At 40.5% G+C, this 20,561-nt stretch overlaps 1 protein-coding gene across 2 annotated transcripts in view; it reads left to right on the top strand.

Moving 5' to 3' along the window:
* SLC13A4 (solute carrier family 13 member 4) overlaps nt 1–15,722 on the top strand; it is a 28,123-nt gene extending 12,401 nt beyond the window's left edge. Inside the window, exons 6-16 of one of the 2 annotated variants that reach the window (XM_042795531.1) lie at nt 406–445; nt 1,091–1,168; nt 2,626–2,816; nt 4,100–4,219; nt 7,090–7,191; nt 8,328–8,429; nt 9,513–9,610; nt 10,797–10,924; nt 11,754–11,915; nt 13,425–13,562; nt 14,180–15,722. In XM_042795531.1, coding sequence (XP_042651465.1) covers nt 406–445; nt 1,091–1,168; nt 2,626–2,816; nt 4,100–4,219; nt 7,090–7,191; nt 8,328–8,429; nt 9,513–9,610; nt 10,797–10,924; nt 11,754–11,915; nt 13,425–13,562; nt 14,180–14,317 — 1,297 coding nt within the window. In that variant the 3' untranslated portion in view covers nt 14,318–15,722. The remainder of the gene's footprint in view (nt 1–405; nt 446–1,090; nt 1,169–2,625; nt 2,817–4,099; nt 4,220–7,089; nt 7,192–8,327; nt 8,430–9,512; nt 9,611–10,796; nt 10,925–11,753; nt 11,916–13,424; nt 13,563–14,179) is intronic. The other variant, XM_042795532.1, reaches the window with a different exon arrangement.
* Nucleotides 15,723–20,561: the final 4,839 nt, after the last annotated feature.

Raw genomic sequence — 20,561 nt, 5'->3', positions numbered from 1 at the left:
TTTAATATGGTACAGGTAGGTGCTCAGAAACAGCATTAGAGAGGTTGGCAGATGAAGAACTTGAGTAGAACAAGACAGGGATATCACTGGATTGCCCAGTGATTCACTCCACTGTGACTGGAGTCCATTTCTAGAATGGGGTATATACTACCTAGATTACATATTTTTTCTTGCATGGAGGTGGAACTCCATTGCTACATAGCTAGAGACTGAGATGTGAAATGTAATGATAACTCTTATGTATCTGGCTATCACATAAGAGCTACTAATAAATTGTATTCTTCACCATTTCAGTAGACACTAGTTCTCCCACAGATGTTGCCTCTCCTACCCATGGTGTGTGCCTTTTGACAGAGCTGGGTGAACAGGCATTTTTAAAGTATATTTTCCTTTCTTTGTTTTTAGTGCTACTACTACTGACTTCAGCTCCTTGATGCACTCAAAGGTATTGTCATAGGTAGTATCTTCTGAGCTACACTGTCTTCTAATGCAGGAGCCATCAGAGCAGAGTCTACACAGCTGTGTAACAAACAGCTGTTTCCTTTATTTCAAACAAATAGTGGTTGTTGGCAGAGTGTCCTGCTTTGTGTTTAACCTATCAGCCTGCTTGAACAAATCAAGTTGGGGAACATTAGTTCTGTAGTGTTTGTTGTACATATCGCTGGAGATCCTGTGATCCAGTCAGTAAACTAACAATTCCATCTGGTTTCTAGCAAGCTCATATATGATCTTTTATCATCTAGGTATTGCCAGCTTCTGCAGCTGAGACGCTTCAGTTACAAGAACTAACTGCACATATCACAAAGTCATAGCCTCTAGCAAGGGATCTGTTAGATTCTTCTATATGGCAGAGGGAGAAGACCTACACTTATTATAACCTGACTTTTAAGATCACTTTAAAATAAAATCAGAGTTTTTTTCAATTTTTTTTTTTAACGTAAAGTTCACAGGTTTTGTTTGTTTGTTTGGTTTGTTTTTTTTTTTTTCAAAAGCCCATTACCCATGACCTTTATAAAGCTTCATAAATACTAATCTAAGTGCCCCTAGGAATGGAAGAAATTCTAATCTAAAGGTATTTGCCTCCCTACAGAGTATGAATGGTGTGCATGTGATAGCCAACCCTATTGGAACGATGAATTCTAAGAGCAATGGGCAGCACCTACCTCAGGTAAGGAGATCTTAGACCTGGGGGGTGAGGGAAAAGAGAGATGTGAACATCACCTGCTCCTCACTGTTTCATGTTTGTTCCTTGTAAGCTGTGTTACACAGAATCATTCTTCATCATCTTACAGCAGTTGTGGCTTGGCCCTTTACTAGCTCTTCCTCCTGTGTAGATGCCCCCCGCACAGGTATGTTCAGAAGATCCTCTCCCAGTGGCTAGTACAATTCATTTATTTTTACATTCAGAAACGTGATCACAAGTTTCCCTTCTTATTTGGCTGCTCTACCCACTTTATTTCTGCAAAGCTTCATTGGAAAGTAGACCAATTCAAAAATAACAGCTCCTGACACACAAAATCCTATTCAGAACTAAACCAGCAGCAGGCACGGGCCATTCAACTATTCAGCCAGTTGGTTAGGTAGTCTTAGTATCCACCTCCTTTTTGTCCTGGCCAATATCGACCCTCAAAATCCTCCATTACATCAGTCCATTCCAGTATTTCTACTTATCCTGAGTGGATCCAAAAAATTATTGCTGTTTAGACTACAATTACGTAGTATCTTAATGGCGTAAGTTGTCCAGGAAAGATTAGGCTAAAATCAACACAAAAATTTGCACTCACAGTTCAAAAGCATCTTGAGTGTAAGTTTCCAAAAAAGTCTAATGAACTGCTCCTAATATTTATTTTCTTCTTATACCCATTTCCCATACATATTCGGTGATTATTGTAACTAATATCCTCACTTCACTACAGGGATTTTAGCCAGGGTGCCCACAGAATGACGATGAAACTACAGCATGACTGATTTTACTACATAAACCTAAATCCAAATTAATATCTATCTGAACCACTTGCAGCCTTTTTTCTGATCCTAAATGACAGCCTTGGGTTACATGTGAGGTGCCTTGAAGTACTGTACATTTTTTCCTAGTGCAAGAACTTGATTTACCAACATGGAGACTTTCCTGTCACTGCTAAGAAAGTTTCTTTTGGAGCAGTATTTTCCTGCATCTTTTTCTTCCATTTTCCAATTACCCAGCCTTTTTCATGCCATTTCTGAGGCCCCTAGTACTCCATTCCTAATCAGAGGCTCTGAGTCCACAGTGGCTGCTCATAAACCTCAAGGATTATGGATTGCTACTGCTGCAGTTCTGGCATCCTGCCCCTGGAGCCCACAAAGGCTTTCGGTATCCCGCTGAGATTCCCGTCAGAACTGGAGCTGGCCCAAATCATAGCCAGAAGTCTGATTATGGTTTGTCCTACATTTCTGCCACAGATCAGGCAATTTCAGGCCCCTGGACAGGTTTCTCATTCTGATCCCAGTTAACCCCTGTGAAGAAAAAGCTGCTGCCTTCTTATGCAAACCTGTTGTTTCTCTGGGACCAGTATCACCACGGCATTGAATCAAGTTGCATTTATGTTCTGATCACCTGCTTTTTTTGGTGAACGTGTCCCCTCACAGGCTCAGATACTGGTCCTGCCTCCTAAGCCTGCAGAGCTGGGCCTGAGCACTAAGTACCGGTATCAGACCAGACATGACTACATGGTCTGTAAATGCCTCTCACTGAGCATCTCCTACGCAGCAACCATTGGAGGACTGACAACCATCATAGGGACCTCCACTAGCCTCATATTCTTCGAGCACTTCAACAAGTAAGTGATACTGTGGTTGTGTGAGAATGGTGGTTGCGTCGTGATCATCTCTGTGGCTTTCTCCATGGGTTATTTACTACCTCAAGGAACCCTTGTAAGACAGTCTCTCTGAAGGCAATTTTGTTTCTTCCTCTAATGTTACTAGTAATGGTTAATGGTTGAAAGGGGGAGCTTAAGTTAATACATATCTAAGTCTTTCTTCATGCAAAATAAAAATTCCTCAGCACGTGGTAACATTTAATTTTCTTTAGCAACTTCTTTGGATTTTAAAAACTGATTACCATGAAGGCAGCAGGCATTTTGAAAAACTAACCACTAATGCCATGAAGATATAACAAAGAAGACGAAGAGAAATACTCACAAAAGAAGAAATGTCATAAAATCAGCTTCAAGTTGCTCTATGGGTTCTTAGAAAGTGAGTTCTTTAGGTAAACCTAGAAGGATCACTAGTGGTACTTGGACTGTTCAACTTGTAGTGCAAAAATAAAGAAACTTAGAAATGTGTCCTTACATCTTTGCTTCAGAGAAGATGGGAAGCAGCTCTCTGATCAGCTAAGTATTTCCTTTATCATATATGCTCAGGGTTCTCAGACATGAACATTACCTCTGTCAGAAGACTGGTGGTACTTCTCCTCATGCACAAATATGCATCCAAGCTCAAACCTGATTCTGATCATCTACCACTGCCACTGCTGCCATGGTATCCTTCATTTCTCTCTCTGAATTGGTGGTAGCAAAGAAAACTAATTTCAGAAGCCATCCTTAACCCAAGGATTTGGATTTTACAGAATTTCCAAAGATCTTGCTGTTACGACAGTTCCATCAAATGCACATATCAGACATCTTTGTCAGAGCCCAGGGGACTACAGTAATTATTTGTGTGGTTCATAAGACATAGATAGAGATTCTGGGTGAAAACATTCTTAAGTCTGCCGTCACTAAAAAGAGCTTTAACAAAAACCACAGGTAGGGCCAGAATTTAATTCCTGGTAACTCTGTAGGTTTTTGAAGCTGGCTAAACAATCCAGACCACCTGGTCTTAAAGGTGTAAAGTGTTATATGGCTTGTCTGTTGGTCAGGCATGGCCAGTGATTGAAATTCTTTGGAAATTGGTTTTACTATGCACATGTAATGCAGCTGTTGCAAATACATACTGACGCAATTTTTCTACCATGCCATGACAAATATATATACCTATATACGTGTGTGCATCTATGTATATTGGAGGTGCATGTCCTTTTACTGTTCTGACTTCTTGTGCATCCTTTTTTTTCCCTTTACAGCCACTACCCAAATGCTGAAGTGGTGAATTTTGGAACCTGGTTTTTGTTCAGTTTCCCCATCTCCCTCATCATGTTGGTCTTGACTTGGTTCTGGATGCACTGGCTGTTCTTGGGTTGCAAGTGAGTGCAGGTTGTTCAAGACGTATGGATTATGAAAGTAGGGCACCTCTGGATCCTCTAGAACATGTCTCATAAATATGTTTCCAGTTACAAATGACAAAAACTAAGGCTTCCATCTTGCCAGAAAAATTATTGGAGGGAGCCTTATTGCTCAGCCATGCTGCATAGGCAGCAGTAGCACAGTATTGCTGCTTGCGAGTGAAGTGCCTAGGTATTGCTGATGGAAATCCTTACTATGCATTCAACTGATTTTTTGACTCTCATGATTATGAGGATCTCATTGTGGACCAAAAATCTTGTTAAAAGTCCCTTTGGAAAAGTACAGCTTAAAAGATGAATAGAAAGATAACTGCAAGTGAACAAGGTACTTTTCAGATCTGGCCCCAGCTCAATGAAATTAAAGTAAGACCTGTTAAAATTAAAGGTAAATAGCCTCCATATATATTTCTCTTTAAAGTGGAAAAGACTCACAGCCTACGAGACGAATACTTTCTGACACCAGTAAGTCCCTTAGCCCCAAAATAAGAACAAGGCTCAGTCTTCTAGTTCATTTGTACCATGTATTGTCTTTGCAGAGGTACTCAGCAAAGTTAATGAAAATTGACTAAATGTGTGCATTTAGAGTGAATTAGTTAATCTGCATTAAATTGTGGTGCAGACACATTTACTCAGAATTAAAGTGGCCTTAATTTGATTTAGTTTACTCTTAAAAGTAAGCTGAACTGACATCACTAATTTATTTCACCTAAGACAATGAATAAAATGATAATGAATTCTGCTTGCTGCTGACCTTGACTAGATTTGAAAAGGTAATTTAGAGGTGAATAACTCTATGTCCTTCTCAGTCAGTCTCCTGAACCTTGTAGTTTCAAATTAAAAGGCTAAAATAAGTCTTTTTTTTTTTTTTTTTTTTTTTTTTTTTTTAATCTTGAGGAAACAGGTCCTAACATGACCCTAAATTACTTTCATTTAAAAAAAAAAAAAAAATTGAAATTCCACATTGCATCCAAGACCTCCTGCTGATTAATATTTTTCTAAATAATACCAGAGACTGAAGAATTATTGACTTTTTGAGAAATACTGGTTGATTCCAGGCCTCCTTAATCTCTGATTCCCATTCACTGGAGTTCATTAAAGAATTAATTATGTTAGGAACTTGGCCACAATGCTCTGTCTTCACATCATCCTAAGCCTAGTAACACTTATAACATGTTGAAAGAGCTGCCTAATGTCTGTGCACAAATGTTTATTGAATTCCTATAGGGTTCGTGTTTTTTTTTCCTAGGAAGCTCAGTGTCACCAGTCTATTCTTACTTGGCCTCATTGGAACAACACATCAGACTTGTTTTTTAGACTCTAGACTAGGTTGAAGGGGAAGGAAAATGGACCTACCAAATGATTTTTGAGAGCAAAGCAGAGCTGAGGGTAGACTCGTTACTGTAGAACTGGACAGCAGAAGTCATATAGCTCTTCTCTTCCAGCAGTTGCATTACGGGTGGTGGATTTTACTGGAGTCTAACAGCAAGTTTTGCAAGGAAATTTAAATACTTACAGGTGCAGAAAACCAAGAGTCACACAAATGCTTATTTACAAGTGAAATGACAAGCCTGTTCAATACTTTTTGTTAACCTGACAGGCCCTGCCTGCATCTTGAGCCGTGCTAATTCCTTTGAGAACCTGGCCTTAACCAGATACATGGAGGGAGATCGTTCTCCATGGTTTGGCCAATGCTATGGCATGGATGCCTACTGCATACAGAATTAGATATTAAAATAGCAGGAACTATAAAAGCAGGCCATTGTGCTCCCATGGTACTTCAGTCACTGAAGTCCCTTCTGCTGTGGCTTATTTTAGACTGGCTGAGCTGCAGAGGTTTCCTCAACCCACTCCACACACCTCTGTGTGACAGAAGGTACAGCTGGAGCAGAGATCTGTGGCTCAAAGCACAGCAAAGTCATGCTACTGGAAACGATAAAAGGAAAAGGTTAAAGTGAGCTTGCAAGTATCTTAATTTCAATTAGGCATGTCCAGGCTTTGTTACAGTATGAAGGCAACCTGAATAAACTAAGGACTTCACCTAACTTTCATACAAAGGTATAGCAGGTTTAAATACATTCAGCTATGAAATGTGCTTATGCTTGTATGTCTCTGGAAGAAATACAGGTATTTTTCACCAGGACAAAACACTAGGCTGATTGCCTCGGTCTGTGTGGCAGGGGCAATTTGGTGCCACACTGATTATACCTGGTTTAGAAAAAGTCAGTATTAGCAGAAGCAGACAGATCATGAAAACTATTGGGATCCTCAGCACAGGTTTTCCACCAATACATACTGTGAATCTTGAATATTCATGTCAAAGCTGAGCTCAAAAGACAGACCAGGCCCCATATGTGTTGGATCCCCCCTCATCCAACTGGAAATCATATGGTTCACCCATCAAAAAAATCTACTGATGGCTGGCATCTGTGAGAGTCTTTCCATGTGATGATAAAAATTAGCCATAGCCTTTGGAAGTTTCTGGCACCAGAAAAATTTGGCCACCACCAGCTGTTTGAGGAAGCCTACACAAAAGGAGCCCAGCCATGGCTCGAGATGGCTCAGTGACACCAGTCAGCGTTAGTCAGAGCACCCTGGGGACCTTCTCACTATATCTGGGATTGATTCTTGGAAGATATGGAAACTAGACTATGCAAAGATCACATGCGGTAATTTCCCTTCCCATTGTTTGCCATCAGGCCTTGCCCTAGGCACGTCTTCTCCCAAGAGCCCTGGAAACTGGAATTCTCAGTTTGCCTCACTGCTGTTATTTTTTTATGACTTTTTTTCTCACTTGATGCTCTTGTCTAATTTTACTGTGCTATCCACCTCAGTTTTAAAGAGACCTGTTCTGTGAGCAAGAAGAAGAAGACCAAACGGGAAGAAATGTCAGAGAGAAGAATTCAAGAAGAATATAAGAAACTGGGAAACGTTAGGTAAAACAGACCTACCTTCCTCAGGAATTTGCCTCTCCAGGCAGGACCATCCTCTCATATTGACCTCCATGTTACCTTTGGCCCATGGACACTAGTCTTAAATTGTCAGCTCTTCCCCTCCTTTCTAGGTTAGGAGTAGAACTAAAAGCAAAAATGAATTAAAATTGAAGACTTTGTGTCCAAGCATGCAATTATTTACTCATTTATATATTTCTAAATAAAAATGAAATAAAAGGAAAGATTCGGGTTTATACCAGGGTGCAAAGGTCATCCGAATCATGGTTTGTCTCTACCTTTGAACTAAAGCAGATAAGGACCCCTCTTCCCAATTCAGGCACATATTTATTTTGGTAGATAGAAGTTCAGTGTTAGCAAAGGCTTTACAGCAATCTCCCACGCCATGAGATGTCCAGCCCTCCCAGTTGCCCGTAATCCTTATTCCTGGTGGCAAGAAATTACTCTTGAAAAGATTGTTTTGCAAGATTTTAATTTCTCAAAAGGGATGATACCTTATAAAATCCATTCTTCACAAAACATTCTTGTGTTGTTCAGCTGAAATGTTGACAGATCAACTTGGTGAATATGATCATCTCTGAATCTAGACTGTTGTTCCGACTATACCTAGATATGAAACCATACTTTATTTAAATCTATCCTAAATTAAAACAGTATCCTCAAGTCACCTCACATTTATTCCACGTGTTTAAAATACCTGTGGTAATTTACGTTCTCATTTGCTCTTACGCTTTCTACACTTTTAAAAAATGCAATAAAAAGTGTTTACAGTGGAATATTAACACGAGCTTTACCTTGTTAACAAATTTAATTAGATAATAATGCAAATACAAAACAAGCATTTATAAATATTTTCCTTCAGGTCTTGCCCATGAATTGCTGCATTGCAAATACAGACAAATATTTCTAGTCTATTTTTAACTTGGTTTAGACAGTTCTCGGCTGAGAGCCAAATGTAGAATTCTTTAATTCAAACTAATCTTCCTTTCTATTCTCCATATGTTTTTTATCCTTTTTTTGGAACCAATTTCTACCCCCTTACTTCTTCTGGAACTTGCTCTTGGGTTTTCAGACAGATCTTGGATTCAATTCCTAGCTTTTATTTTTGCTTTTATTTCTAGCTACCCTGAGATGGTGACTGGATTTTTCTTCATTCTGATGACCTTGCTTTGGTTTACTCGTGAACCCGGCTTTGTGCCCGGATGGTCATCTTTTTTTGAGAAGTAAGTGAAATTCTCTAAACAACTGCACAGGTATATGGCCTTGCTTCTTCCAACTTTCTGCAATAATTTTTGGCCTTAAAACATCATCAGCCACTTTTAACAAGGTGGTGAAAAACGAAGTCTTTATTCAAAAATTAGGATTTTTGCTTTTTAAACTACATCTATTCAAATTGTATTCTTTCTCAGTAAGCAGAGCGACTTGAGTAGAGAAAGTAAAATAAACATATTTCAAACATAAAAAAACAGGAGGGTCAGATTCTGAAGTTAAAATATTTCAGCGTATTCACAGAGAAGCTGACACTGGAATAGATTGCAACTATAATTCTTTTTTTTTTTTTTTTTTAATTTTATTTTGAAATAATAATTTTGACAAAAACTGTATTTTTCCCAAGATAATTTTTGTCAAGAAAATGTCCATTTCAATAAAATATTACACAGAATGGTGACTGAAGAAAATAACATTTATTTTAAGTAATGTTGAAAGAAATTATATTAACAGTAACTATAACACACAATGCATATCAAAGAATATGTGACTGAAATTTTCTTTAAGTTTCTACTATATAAAATCATATTAACTTTTCATCCTAATTTTGACAGCAAAACAATTTCTAATACTGGGATTTCCTGAGGAATCCTGGAGTTTGGCACTCCTCAAAATACTTTTTTTCAGAATGAGTTTTAAACATTTAATTTAAAATCAATCTACAGTTCATTTTTTAAAGAATCACTCGGGTTTGGCTTATCCCCAGAATGTGTTTATTGTTTCTTGCTTCCAGTAAACACACTACTTTTCTGTACGTCGGACTTAATAGATTGTAAACCAAAAGGGATTTCTTTTTTTCATGGGAATGTTAAAAATTGTTGAACAGTGATTGAAGTTGGCTACAGGAGTCCGTTCAATAAATGAGAAAAAAATCCAATTTGTATCCTTGATATGCAGACATATTTTTCTACTGGGCTGTAAGACTTCAGAGGTGGAAATACAACTTCAGCTGCAACAATTTCCTTGGAGCCCTGTACCTTGTTTGGAAATGTGTCCGTTAGTGTGTTTTTATGACAACCTCACTGTTTCTCTCCTAGGAAAGGCTACCGGACTGATGCCACTGTCTCCGTATTTCTTGGGTTTCTCCTTTTCCTGATTCCAGCAAAAAAGCCATGTTTTGGCAAAAGGGAAAAAGGTAAGGGGGATGCAGCAAGAAAGAGATCTGACACATTTTCCAGTGCCTTTAATGGCATTTTTTCTGTTCTCTGTAAAATGTTCCAAGAAGAGATTTTTATTGTGGAAGGTCAGGGTTCAGTTTCTCCTCTGACACCAGCCCTTCTTACATCAAACCCCCTTTTTTGTTGCTTTAATTCATATTGTCTCATCCAGCAGATGACAAATAGAACTTGTATCTGAGGCCAACATCTCTTCTGTGTTAACAGAGTTACAAAATTTAGGACTGAGGTTTAGGAAATGTTCAGATGGAGTTGCTTATAGAAAACTATAACATAGATGTCTGCAAAATTGGCTGAAGATAAGCTCTAGTTAATTATTTCGTCATCACTCATACAGCAGAAAGCACTGATAATGTTATTAAACATAAAAGAGCTCAGTAAATGACAGACAAAGTTCCAATTTTGCACAGTGCTTCTTTCACAGTCTTCTTGACAATAATAATGATTGTTATTTCACATTTGCATTTGGGTAGCACTCAGTGGTATTGACTAGTTTGTTGTGCCAGGCTTTCAGCAGTCCTGTATGAAAACAGAATTGCCTGCATAGAGTCTTATGTAGAGATTACAAATGCATATAGATATGTTGCCTTTTTTTTTTTTTTTTTATATATTGACATATATTATGCAGCATTTAGAAAAAAATGACATCCTCTAACTCCAACAAAATACTCAAGCATCTAAACAAATAATGTCCTCAGATAAAACCCACAGACCTAAATGCACCTTATTGAGCTTCATGGCCTCCTGGAGAGAGAAAATGCCCTTCATTGAGAAAATAATCCCATTGTAATTCTATCTTTGTAGTTTACAAATAATTTGCATATGTGTATACACAACACAGTGTACACAACAGAGCACACAGTCCCTCAAAAAGCTATAGAATAAAGCATGGGGTTTTATAACTATTCACGTGGACAGAGCAGCCAAGGAGAAGTCAGGATATTTGGAATCAATATGCTGCATTTTCTGAGGCTGAGCTAACCAGAGAAATAGGCTATGTGCTTCTTTTTCACCTCTCTCCCAGACAGTTCTCAAGGTAACTCTCACGGATATTACATTATTCCTACTAGTGTGAAAAATGTGAAGATCTTTGCAAAAAGGCCAATGTAATACTGGTCACACACCTGTTTTATTTTGATATTCAAGATGGTGAGAAGTCAACAGACATTAACACACTAGATCCCATCATTACCTGGAAGGACTTCCAGAAGACCATGCCCTGGGAGATTGTTGTGTTGGTTGGAGGAGGTTATGCCTTAGCAGCTGGATGCAAGGTACTGATTTAGATTTTTATCCTCCTTCCTAAAAAAATTATAAACCTGGACTTTCATCCTTTGTATGCTCCCCAGTTTGGATTTGCAATGTGGATACTTTCAAGTTTGTACATAACCTAGTTCCTACTCTCTGCACTCAATGGACAGCTATCTAGTTAACCAAAAGATGGTTCAAGGGCTCAAGTCAATCGCATAAGCGTCTGCCACTTCAGGTGTTTTAGAATATCTCGATATTCCTGCAAGAGTGACAGACGTGACACAGGATCTGAGGGACACCTCACACTTTCTCAACCAGCAGCCAATCAATCAGACAGAGGGGGCACAGCTCAGCTGCCACTGGGTGCTCCTCTTTGGGCAACCGAGTCAAGCTCCTAGCGCCGACTGGACAAATTATACTCTAGGTTCTACTGACTATATTTACAGTCAGTATAATTCATAAGTACACATCTAGCTCTCCTATAGACTCCTACATGTAGACAACTAAATCTGTGTATTTTAATCTCAGAATGAATTCTACCCAGCCTGTGCAATCCTTCATCACCAATTTGCAATACTCCAGTTCATAAGCTGAAGAAAGAGGGAAGATCAGACTTGGTGCCTTTTTAATGTTATTAACTGCCAAATGTATCTCTTTGCTACTATGGACAACCATTTATTAGGCACTGTTGTGAAATCCAATTTACTGAACAAAAGGAATGCAGAAAGCATTGCCCTAAACTTTGTTTATTTGGTGGTGGGATTGTCTGATGCAAACTGCCTCCAAGAGAAGCATCTGGTTTACAAACATACTAAGTATTTATTAATTCTTATGCTTCTGTCCTTCCTCCAGACCTCTGGTCTCTCTACATGGATTGGACACCAAATGCTCTCCCTGAGCAGCCTTCCCTACTGGGCTGTAACTTTGCTGGCTTGCATTTTAGTGTCCCTGGTAACAGAGTTTGTTAGTAATCCAGCAACCATAACCATCTTTCTGCCTATTTTATGCAGCATGGTGAGTAAAAACAGTGACATTTTTAGTCTGTTGTTTCCTGACAGGCTTGTGGGAATGTTTCAGCAAGTCAGGGTATTGGTACTCTGTTCGCGTGAAAGCCAGTCTAGGTTCCCAAATGACTGTTCTGCAGCCTTGGACTTAGGAAAAATAATAAACTTGGGCAGCCAAAAGCATATTTTATCACCAAGAAATGTATTCACTACCTCTCAGACAAAGTGAAAACATAGTTCCTGCACTGAGGGATTCACAGACTGAGTACAAGAAAAGGTGATGATGTGATCAACAAGGTAGGTGAAGTCCACGTGAAGCTTGAGATACTTGTCAATATTACTTTAAATGTGTTGTTCATTAGTTAGCAGCCACTCACTCACTACTTGTAAGAAAAGGCTGTAGTACTGAATTTTGTATCAGATTTAAATGTGTTCAAGAGGGTGATTTGGTCAATAGAGATGTTTGTAAGGGACAGAAAAAAATCAGGGGACTGGTGACAAAGGCAGAGGAAAGAGATACATTCAGATTCATTCTATATTGGAATAGCAGTTACAGAAAACTCTCTTATTTTTCTTTTCTTTTATGTAATGTGAAGCTTTTCTTACCAGGAATTCAGGTTATTAATCGTGTTTCCCTATTATAACAGTTTTACAGGATTGTACGTTTTGTGAACAGCTGTGAGGTAATATGAAGATATGGTCAGATGAAATTAAGTAATTACATTTGTATGGCTTATGAGCTCAGATTTACTTCTTCTCCATGCAGAAAGAGACTCTCCTAAAGAGAAATTTAGAGCAGTAATCTACTTTTAGTAGTGTGAACTGCCACCTTAAGGCAATCTCTCTTTTTTGACTCTAAAATTAACCTGGAGATATTTCTTTCTTCAAAATGAAGTTAGCCTTGTGAATACCCTTCCCTTTCCCTCTGACATAAAACTAGGCCATAGCAATGCAAACTAAAATGTAAAATTTCACCAGCACTTAAGGCTGAAGTGGAAGAACAATCCTTTAGACCACTGTAAAGAATATGCCATCATCACTGCGTTCTCACCATGCGAGTTTGGACCATGAACAATTAATTTTCTTAATCACTGTTCAGAAGGACTTTACATAATGGTCTCAGTATCTTCAGAAACTGAAAGAAGTAAGTTCTCCATGTCAACCAGTGGTGAATTCTCTTGTATGAAGACTGACCTGGCTGTCAGTGTTAGGGTTCAGAAGACACAACAGAGAATGACACGGAGAACAAGTGGCAGAAAGAGCAAAGGCAGCCTAATAGCAATCTCCACCCTCCTTCAATGTGAAATGTCTCAAGAGAAGCCCCTGGAGCAGCTCCAGATTACAGCACTACTCTAAGAACAACCCCAAAAGAGACTTCCACACTTAAATTTAGAAACCAGGGAGGTCAGACTTCACAGAATCTTATCTCCACACAAAGCAGAGAAGGTCCTTTCACCCTAATTGTGAGCAGTGGTTTTTATTGGTTAAGCAAAACACCTCTCTTCCTCTCTCCTTCCAGTCAGAAACCCTGCTTATCAACCCTTTATACACCCTGATTCCTGTCACCATGTGCATCTCATTTGCGGTGATGCTGCCTGTGGGTAATCCTCCAAATGCCATTGTCTTCAGTTATGGGCACTGCCAGATTAAAGACATGGTGAGTCTTGAGATTGGGTACACCTATCTCCCATGCTTCATGCAGCCTCGACACCTTGTCCCCACATACAGCAGCCAATGATAATAATGATGACATGGGTGCTAATATAAAGTCATATTGATCTGCACTGCTGTTATGCAACCGAGCTGTCAGGTTAAGAACCTCCACACATCTGCTGTTGGATACGCACATTTCTCATCTTTATTTTTCACGAATGTAATGGTCTAAAGAACAGGAGTACACAATCCTTTGCATTGACCTGTTAAGACAAACGCCAGAGAGCACGAGAGATTTGTCACATAGCTCCACAGTAAGTCACGTAGTTATCACCCTGCTGTGTGTGGTATAACTTCCCATTCTGATTATTTGATTGAAAAGCTCAAGCGACAAACTGAACAGTTTTCCAGTGAGCTGCATCAACCCCTGACCATCACTCCTGAACACTCCCATAATGTACACTCCGATACATAATACTCCCTGTGCTTTTTCTGGCTCACATTAGATGTAAGTCAGTGTACATACACACATATGTACACCCTACAGCCTTCTTTTTTCCATGTTAACTGCTTTTGCTCAAGTCGTCACTGATTCTGCTCTGATGCATTTTGCTTTTGTAGGTGAAAGCTGGCCTGGGTGTAAATCTGATTGGCCTGGCTGTTGTCATGGTGGCAATCAACACTTGGGGAATTAGACTCTTCCAGCTGAATACTTTTCCAGAATGGGCAGCAGTCAGCAATGCCACTAGCCAAACATAAGCACCGATGAAAAAAATAGAAGGAAAAAAAAAAAAAAGGAAAAAAAAAAAAAAAAAAAAAAGCAAGCAAAAAAGAAGAAATAAAAGAAAGAAAAAAGTAGAAGACCAAAGCGAGTTAGGACAAAATATTAAACCTACAGTGCACATATGAAAGAAAGGAGAAAACGTGTGTATACATAGAACCAGGATCCATAGCAAAACCATGAAGAAAATCCACAGGGAGGTCTTCTGCATAAGCTTCTCAGTTCTGAAAATCAGCGTGGGTTAAAAGAGCAGATAAGTTTTGCTCTATTGTTGCTTTCCCTGTGATACCATAACTCTGAAAAAACCTCTCCTCCAAATTCTCTGTCTATGGCTTTTTCATGCCCTAGAACAATTATGGAGGAAAATGGGATATAGTTCTCCAACGCCAGAAGACAAGTACACATACACTGCTGTACTCACTAGTAGGATATTCAGCCCTACCATTGGCTTCTACAGTGAATGAAGGGTGAGTCTTATTCCTAAACCTTGAGTTTTACAAGCCTACTTCTTTTCAAGGCAAATTGTTATTCTTCTTTTGAGGTGACTCATCCCTGTGTTGGAAAAAAACACTTTCCCACCCAACCTATATGGCCTGGACAGAAATACAGCTACCAACTACAGCACTTCAAAGGGATAACAGAAACCACCAAACAGACAGGAAGGAGAAGCCTCCTGGGAATGAGAATATTTGGGTTTTTTTTTTTCCACAGCACTAGCATGAAGTTTCCAATATTGCAGTACTTGCAATCTCTGGTTTGGAAGGTCGAGTTTCAGAAACAGATAAAAAGATTTTGTTCAATACCTTCTTTCCTTATCACTGTACTGCAGTGGGAGCTTTTTTAGCAGGGGAAGCTGTGCCCAGCAAAACCTTACCAGGCCAACAGACCTATTGCTCTCCTCTCTCTTTGGCTGCTGTTTAGACAGTTACGCAGTTATGATTCCCCTGACAGAGAAAGTACAATCTCATCCAAGATGTCACTCAGTGCTGCTCCATGAGTAAGAAGGGAGAGGGCTGAAGTGGAGTGGTGCTGGTGTATCTCCCCATTGCGCGCATTGACTTGAACATCACACCCACTGCTCTCTAGCAGCCCAGGGAACAGGAGCTTCAAACGTAGGAAACTGTGCCACAGAGCGGGTAACTACCAAACCAAAAGGCCAATCTCTTTATCATCTGCAAAGTGAATGCCCTGCTTTTCTGGATCTCTTGTATTATGTCCCATTTTTAATAATTTCTTTAATATCAATGCATTTAAATTGTATTAGGATGATTGGATCTCATGTAATCACACTATATATATATATACTTTAATGAATTTTTATGCTTTGCACTTATAATCTAGGCTCTCTATATGTTAGTGTGAATGTCTATTCTGCAAAAATAAAATGTCAATAAAATAAATTATTCAGTACTGCACATTCTGGTACTCTACGAGAATATAAATAGGATATATTTCACCTCATAACTCACCAAGCCCTCAGGGAAGTAGTGTTGAGACAGCAAGAGGTGTTGGTTTACTACTTATGTCAAAACAGAGGGATCCCACATACTTGTCTTGGAAATAAACAGATACAGTAAGAGGTCATAGGTTGGCAGCAGGGGAGCAAAATGGGAGAATCACAAAAGCACGTCTTAGCCTTTGTACCAAAAGCAGAAGGCAGCATCCTTTAGCAAAACAACTGTTACTCATAGTACTTCCTGTAAAATTGGTTTTGAAAAACAAAGTGTTTCTGTGAATCAGTGGCTCAGTGCATCTCCATACCCTCCTAACCCACGAAACAAGACTTCAGCCTCGCTTTTTCAACTCTTTTCACCTCCTCAATTCCCGTGTTCTCCCTCTCCTGAGCCTGCTGCTCTGCTGCATCCCGGCACACCAAACTCACGCCTGCCTTTGGCATCCAGATCCTCCACGCCACTCCGGCTCCCCTTTCTGGGTACCTTTCTGCTTCCCGGCAAGCGGCTACCACTGGGCACAGACCCCAACATGGTGCTCAACGCAGAGGTGCCCCAGCCCCCCTCCCAGCCCAAGCTGCAGCCCCCCAGCAAGCTGCACCCAGTACTGAAGCAAGAGAGAGAGGCTGCAACCCCTGTCCACCAACACGGGCAACCTCCCCCAGGAACAAGCACCTCAGTGGGTGGGGGTGTCTGCAGTACCAAGGGCTCTGTCCCCACGCACAAGCAGGAGATCTCTTTGTTCCCAGTCTCCCGAATTACTTTCCACCATTCTCCCCCCTGCCAAGAAATTCTCTTTCTGGCTTGCTCCCTTCCCAAGGCTTTCGCCGCTCTGTGCCTTTCACTGTGCACTCATCTTCTAATCCGTTTCACTTCACGCTTCATCCTCCACCATCTTCAAATTGCCTAGCTGCTTGGCAACAAATCACTCTCCACCCTCCTAATACTTATTTCTGGGCTCAGTGCAGCTCCCATCAGGCCTTGGTATCCCACAACTTTCCCGAGGGGTATGAACACAAGGATATTCTCATTTTCAAGACAGACAAGCAGCTGGCATGCCAATCAGCTTTAGGGAGGTCTAGGATTACTCACACATCAAACAGGGTGGCCACAAACACTATTTGGTAGTAACGCTGATAGCAGCAGGTAAATGGAAATTGCTTGGTGCTGTTGCACATCTCAAGCAGTATTTCTTCAGAAACATTTCCACGAGTCTCTGGCATAGTTGGTGTCTCATGAGATTGGTGCAGAGAAATTTGAAGTGGACTTGGGCAAGGAGTTTCCCCAGCAGCCTTCCCCCCTGTTTTGGTGCTCTCAGCACACTGCCACGTCCACAGACGCTGCCGCTCCTCACTGCCACGTCCCACCAGGCATTTGCAGGAAGGAGGTGTGCTGTACTGCCCTTTTCCTTATCAGATCAGTCTGTGCACGCACCACAGCCAGATTCTGCCCTTAGAGGTACAGGTATGATTCCCTTCATTTCACTGAAGACATAAGAAAGTACACGAGAAAGTATTTAGTGGCAGAATCTGAGTATCACAAAGGAAAATAGCAGCAGGTGAACAAATTGAGGCTTGGGCAAGCTGCATGGCTCATAGTGTGACAGCAGTGGGTGCCAATTGCTGCTTTTTTTAAAATGATGGTATGTGGCAAGTGGACAAAGTGGGAAATTTTCACTGGCAATTTATAGCATACTGTCACTCAACTTCAGATTTGTCTCTACCAATAACCAAAACTAAAGTATTTTCTTCAGAGGGGAGATAAGCCTGATGTCAGATTAAGTGATTTCAAGATGCTTTCAACATTCAGCACATACATCGGGTCCTAAAAGCAAAAGTTCTGCTTTCAGACCAGAAGATTCCTATCCAAAAAGTGTAATCATATAAGCTAGTAGCAGTATACTGTTTTATCTTACAGTTTTATATTACCTTTTACTAGTATCCTATTAAGGCTGTGTATATATTTTTTTTTCACAGTGATATAAAACCTGAACAATTTAACTGAAGTAAACTAAGGTGATTTATACTGAGCAATTCTTCATTCTGTAGCTGCTAGTGTAATGTTTTATTCCTCAGGAAAAGAAACAGAGCATGATAGCTGTACTTAATACTTGTACACAGGTTGTTCAACTTCTCTAGTTTGCAGAAAATATGAATAATAGAATTTAAAACAGGCTCTTATATTTTTTTCATACACTGATTAGTATCTTACTACTTGGGTTGCATCTTTGAACCCAAAGGTTCAGTTGTCAGAGAAAGTCTCCAGTCAGTGTGATGAAAGGCTGCAGAATCCCTGTTTTCACACAGAAAACCAAGAGTATGTTCCACTCTAGCATCTGGGCTCACAGGGTAGCAAAGTTACTAGTGTAGTTATGGTTTGAGTTGGTGATTTACAGGAATGGGGTATTTAGGTATTTTCCAGATGTATTAAAAACTAAAGCCAGAATCAACTTTGGCAGAAGCATCTATTCTGAAGGCAATTTATGATTTTTTTGTTTTTATTTTTCAAGAAAGTAATTTTGACTGTCTGTGATTAATGTATGTTTCAGGTGAAAAAGCAAACAACCTCCACAGCTATTTTATCTCAGTACAAATTCAATAAAAATTACCTTGACTTGGGATTTTGTAAAGTAAATGTTAGCATATACCACTGAGAAGTGTAACAAATAGAACTAAATATCTCATTCTTGTCTCTTTGAGGCAAGAATAAAAAGACCTGTACAGGAAATTTCACTATGGAGTTTACCAGTAACATATGCACTCCAATATCCACCATCACTTCCTAATAATCAGAAGAATTCTGCATCACATACAGTGGATATTGATTTTTACATACGAACACCAATTCCCAATTATGTTTCTGCAAACATGGATATAATCTTGGCTTATGAAATCAACTCCTTAGTAATTCTGAAAACTCCATTTTTTTCCTTTGCAACATTTCAATTTCACCAGTAACCTAAGGGTCACCTATAATCTGGCCCAACATTAGTCTGGGCCCTTCAAAGCACATTTCCAGATGTTCGGCATGTGTAACAAATCTCTCCAAGGACGCATGCATAGAGGAGTTGGTGCACGCAGCTGCCAGCACCACAGGACAAAGGAGAACCACAAAACAGAGACACAGTTGAAAAATTCTGCCTTCAAAAAGGCAATAAATCTTTTGAGTGGTACCACAACTCCCCACAGCACCACCACTGAGAATTGTCCCCTCTGCCATATCAGCACTGTATTAGTCATCTGAAATCACTGTGGAGAGTGATACACTACATCAACAGGAGTCACGTATCTCTACCTGAACTCATAACGAAAGTTTCTGATGTAGATGATGCTACCTAATGTAAAAGCGAAGAGTTGGCTTCATTAAACTTTTCCCTGTCCTTGACCAATTCCTCTGAAGTATAACCCACTTTTACAGGTGGCTGGAGGTACCAGTGATCTGACTGAGTTAAATGGGGTTAGGAAAGCCAGTGTCGGGGTCTGGAGTGCCTAAATGTCCCTGGCCAACCTTACCTGGGACTCCCACCCATACCTTCTTTCCTTGGGCCCATCAGCCCCACTTAAGCACAGATCTGAAGCTCCAGGCTCCTGTCTGCCTTTGGCCTTGTCTCTTTGATGGATGCTGAACCCGTGTTTCAGCCTCATCTCCACTCAGTTCTCTGGCTCTGTCTCCTTTTGTTCAGCAGACTTCTTGGGACGGACCTTAGTCCTGTCTCACTGCCTTCCTGCGCCTGTGGCTGGCAGCGGGTCCCACCATCAGCCACTGGTGCTGCCGGCTGCGTGCAGACCTGTGGGGCTACGGCCCACTGGTGAGGACACTGGCTGCACTGGGATCACCCTTGGTTCCAGGTTTTGTAACAAGAAGGGCCTCTGGAATCACACCAGCTGCAAAAGGAAATCTAAAGAAGTGCTGGGAGAGCTGGTCAATGTCATTGTAAGGCCACTCTCTGTTGTCTTTGAAGGGTAAGTGACCCAGGGAGGCCTCCGGGGTCTGGAAGAAAGCAAATGTCACTCCTATCTTCAAGGAGGAACATTTGGGGAACTACAGGCTGGTCAGTCACACTTCAATCCTCGGGAAGGTGAAGGAGCAAATCCTCCTGGTAGCTTTTTCCAAACATACGAAGGACCAGAAAGTGATTGAGAGTAGTCAGGATGAAATTGTGAAGGGGAAATGATGCCTGACCAGCCTGGCACTTGTACAACAAAATCATTAACTTGGTGGATGAGGGGAGAGCACCTGATGTTGTTTGGCAAGGCTTTTGACACAGCCTTCCCCAACAACCTCACAGACAGATTGAGGAAGCATGGACTAGACAACGGAAGGGTAAGGTGGGTCAAAAACTGGCTGAAGTGCTGGGCTTAAAGTGTTGTGGTCAGCACCACAAAGTACAGCTGGAGGCCAGTCTCTAGTGGTGTTCCCCAGGGGGAAATACCAAGGCCAATACTGACTTAACAAACACTGGCCTATTTATTAATGGCCTGGACAATAGAACAGAGCGTATCCATGGCAAGTTTGTAGACAGTACAAAATTGGGAGAAGGGGCTGATGCACAAGATGGTTGTGCTATCATTCAGAAGGATCTTCATAGGCCAGAGAAATGGACCAACATGAATCTCATTAAGTCCTACAAAGGGAAATGCAAAGTCCCATATTTGGGGCGGAAGAATCCCACACACCAGTACAAGGGGGAGCTGACTAAATGAAAAGCAGCGTTGCAGAAAAGGACCTGGGGGGGTCCTGGTAGTCAAGCTGAACATGAGAGAGCAATGTG

This window comes from Tyto alba, unplaced genomic scaffold, assembly GCF_018691265.1.
Source record: "Tyto alba isolate M040663 unplaced genomic scaffold, T.alba_DEE_v4.0 Super-Scaffold_21, whole genome shotgun sequence".
Classification (NCBI taxonomy): Eukaryota; Metazoa; Chordata; class Aves; order Strigiformes; family Tytonidae; genus Tyto; species Tyto alba.
The sequence above is the reverse complement of the archived record's forward strand: the minus strand, read 5'-3'. Positions and strand labels throughout refer to the sequence as shown.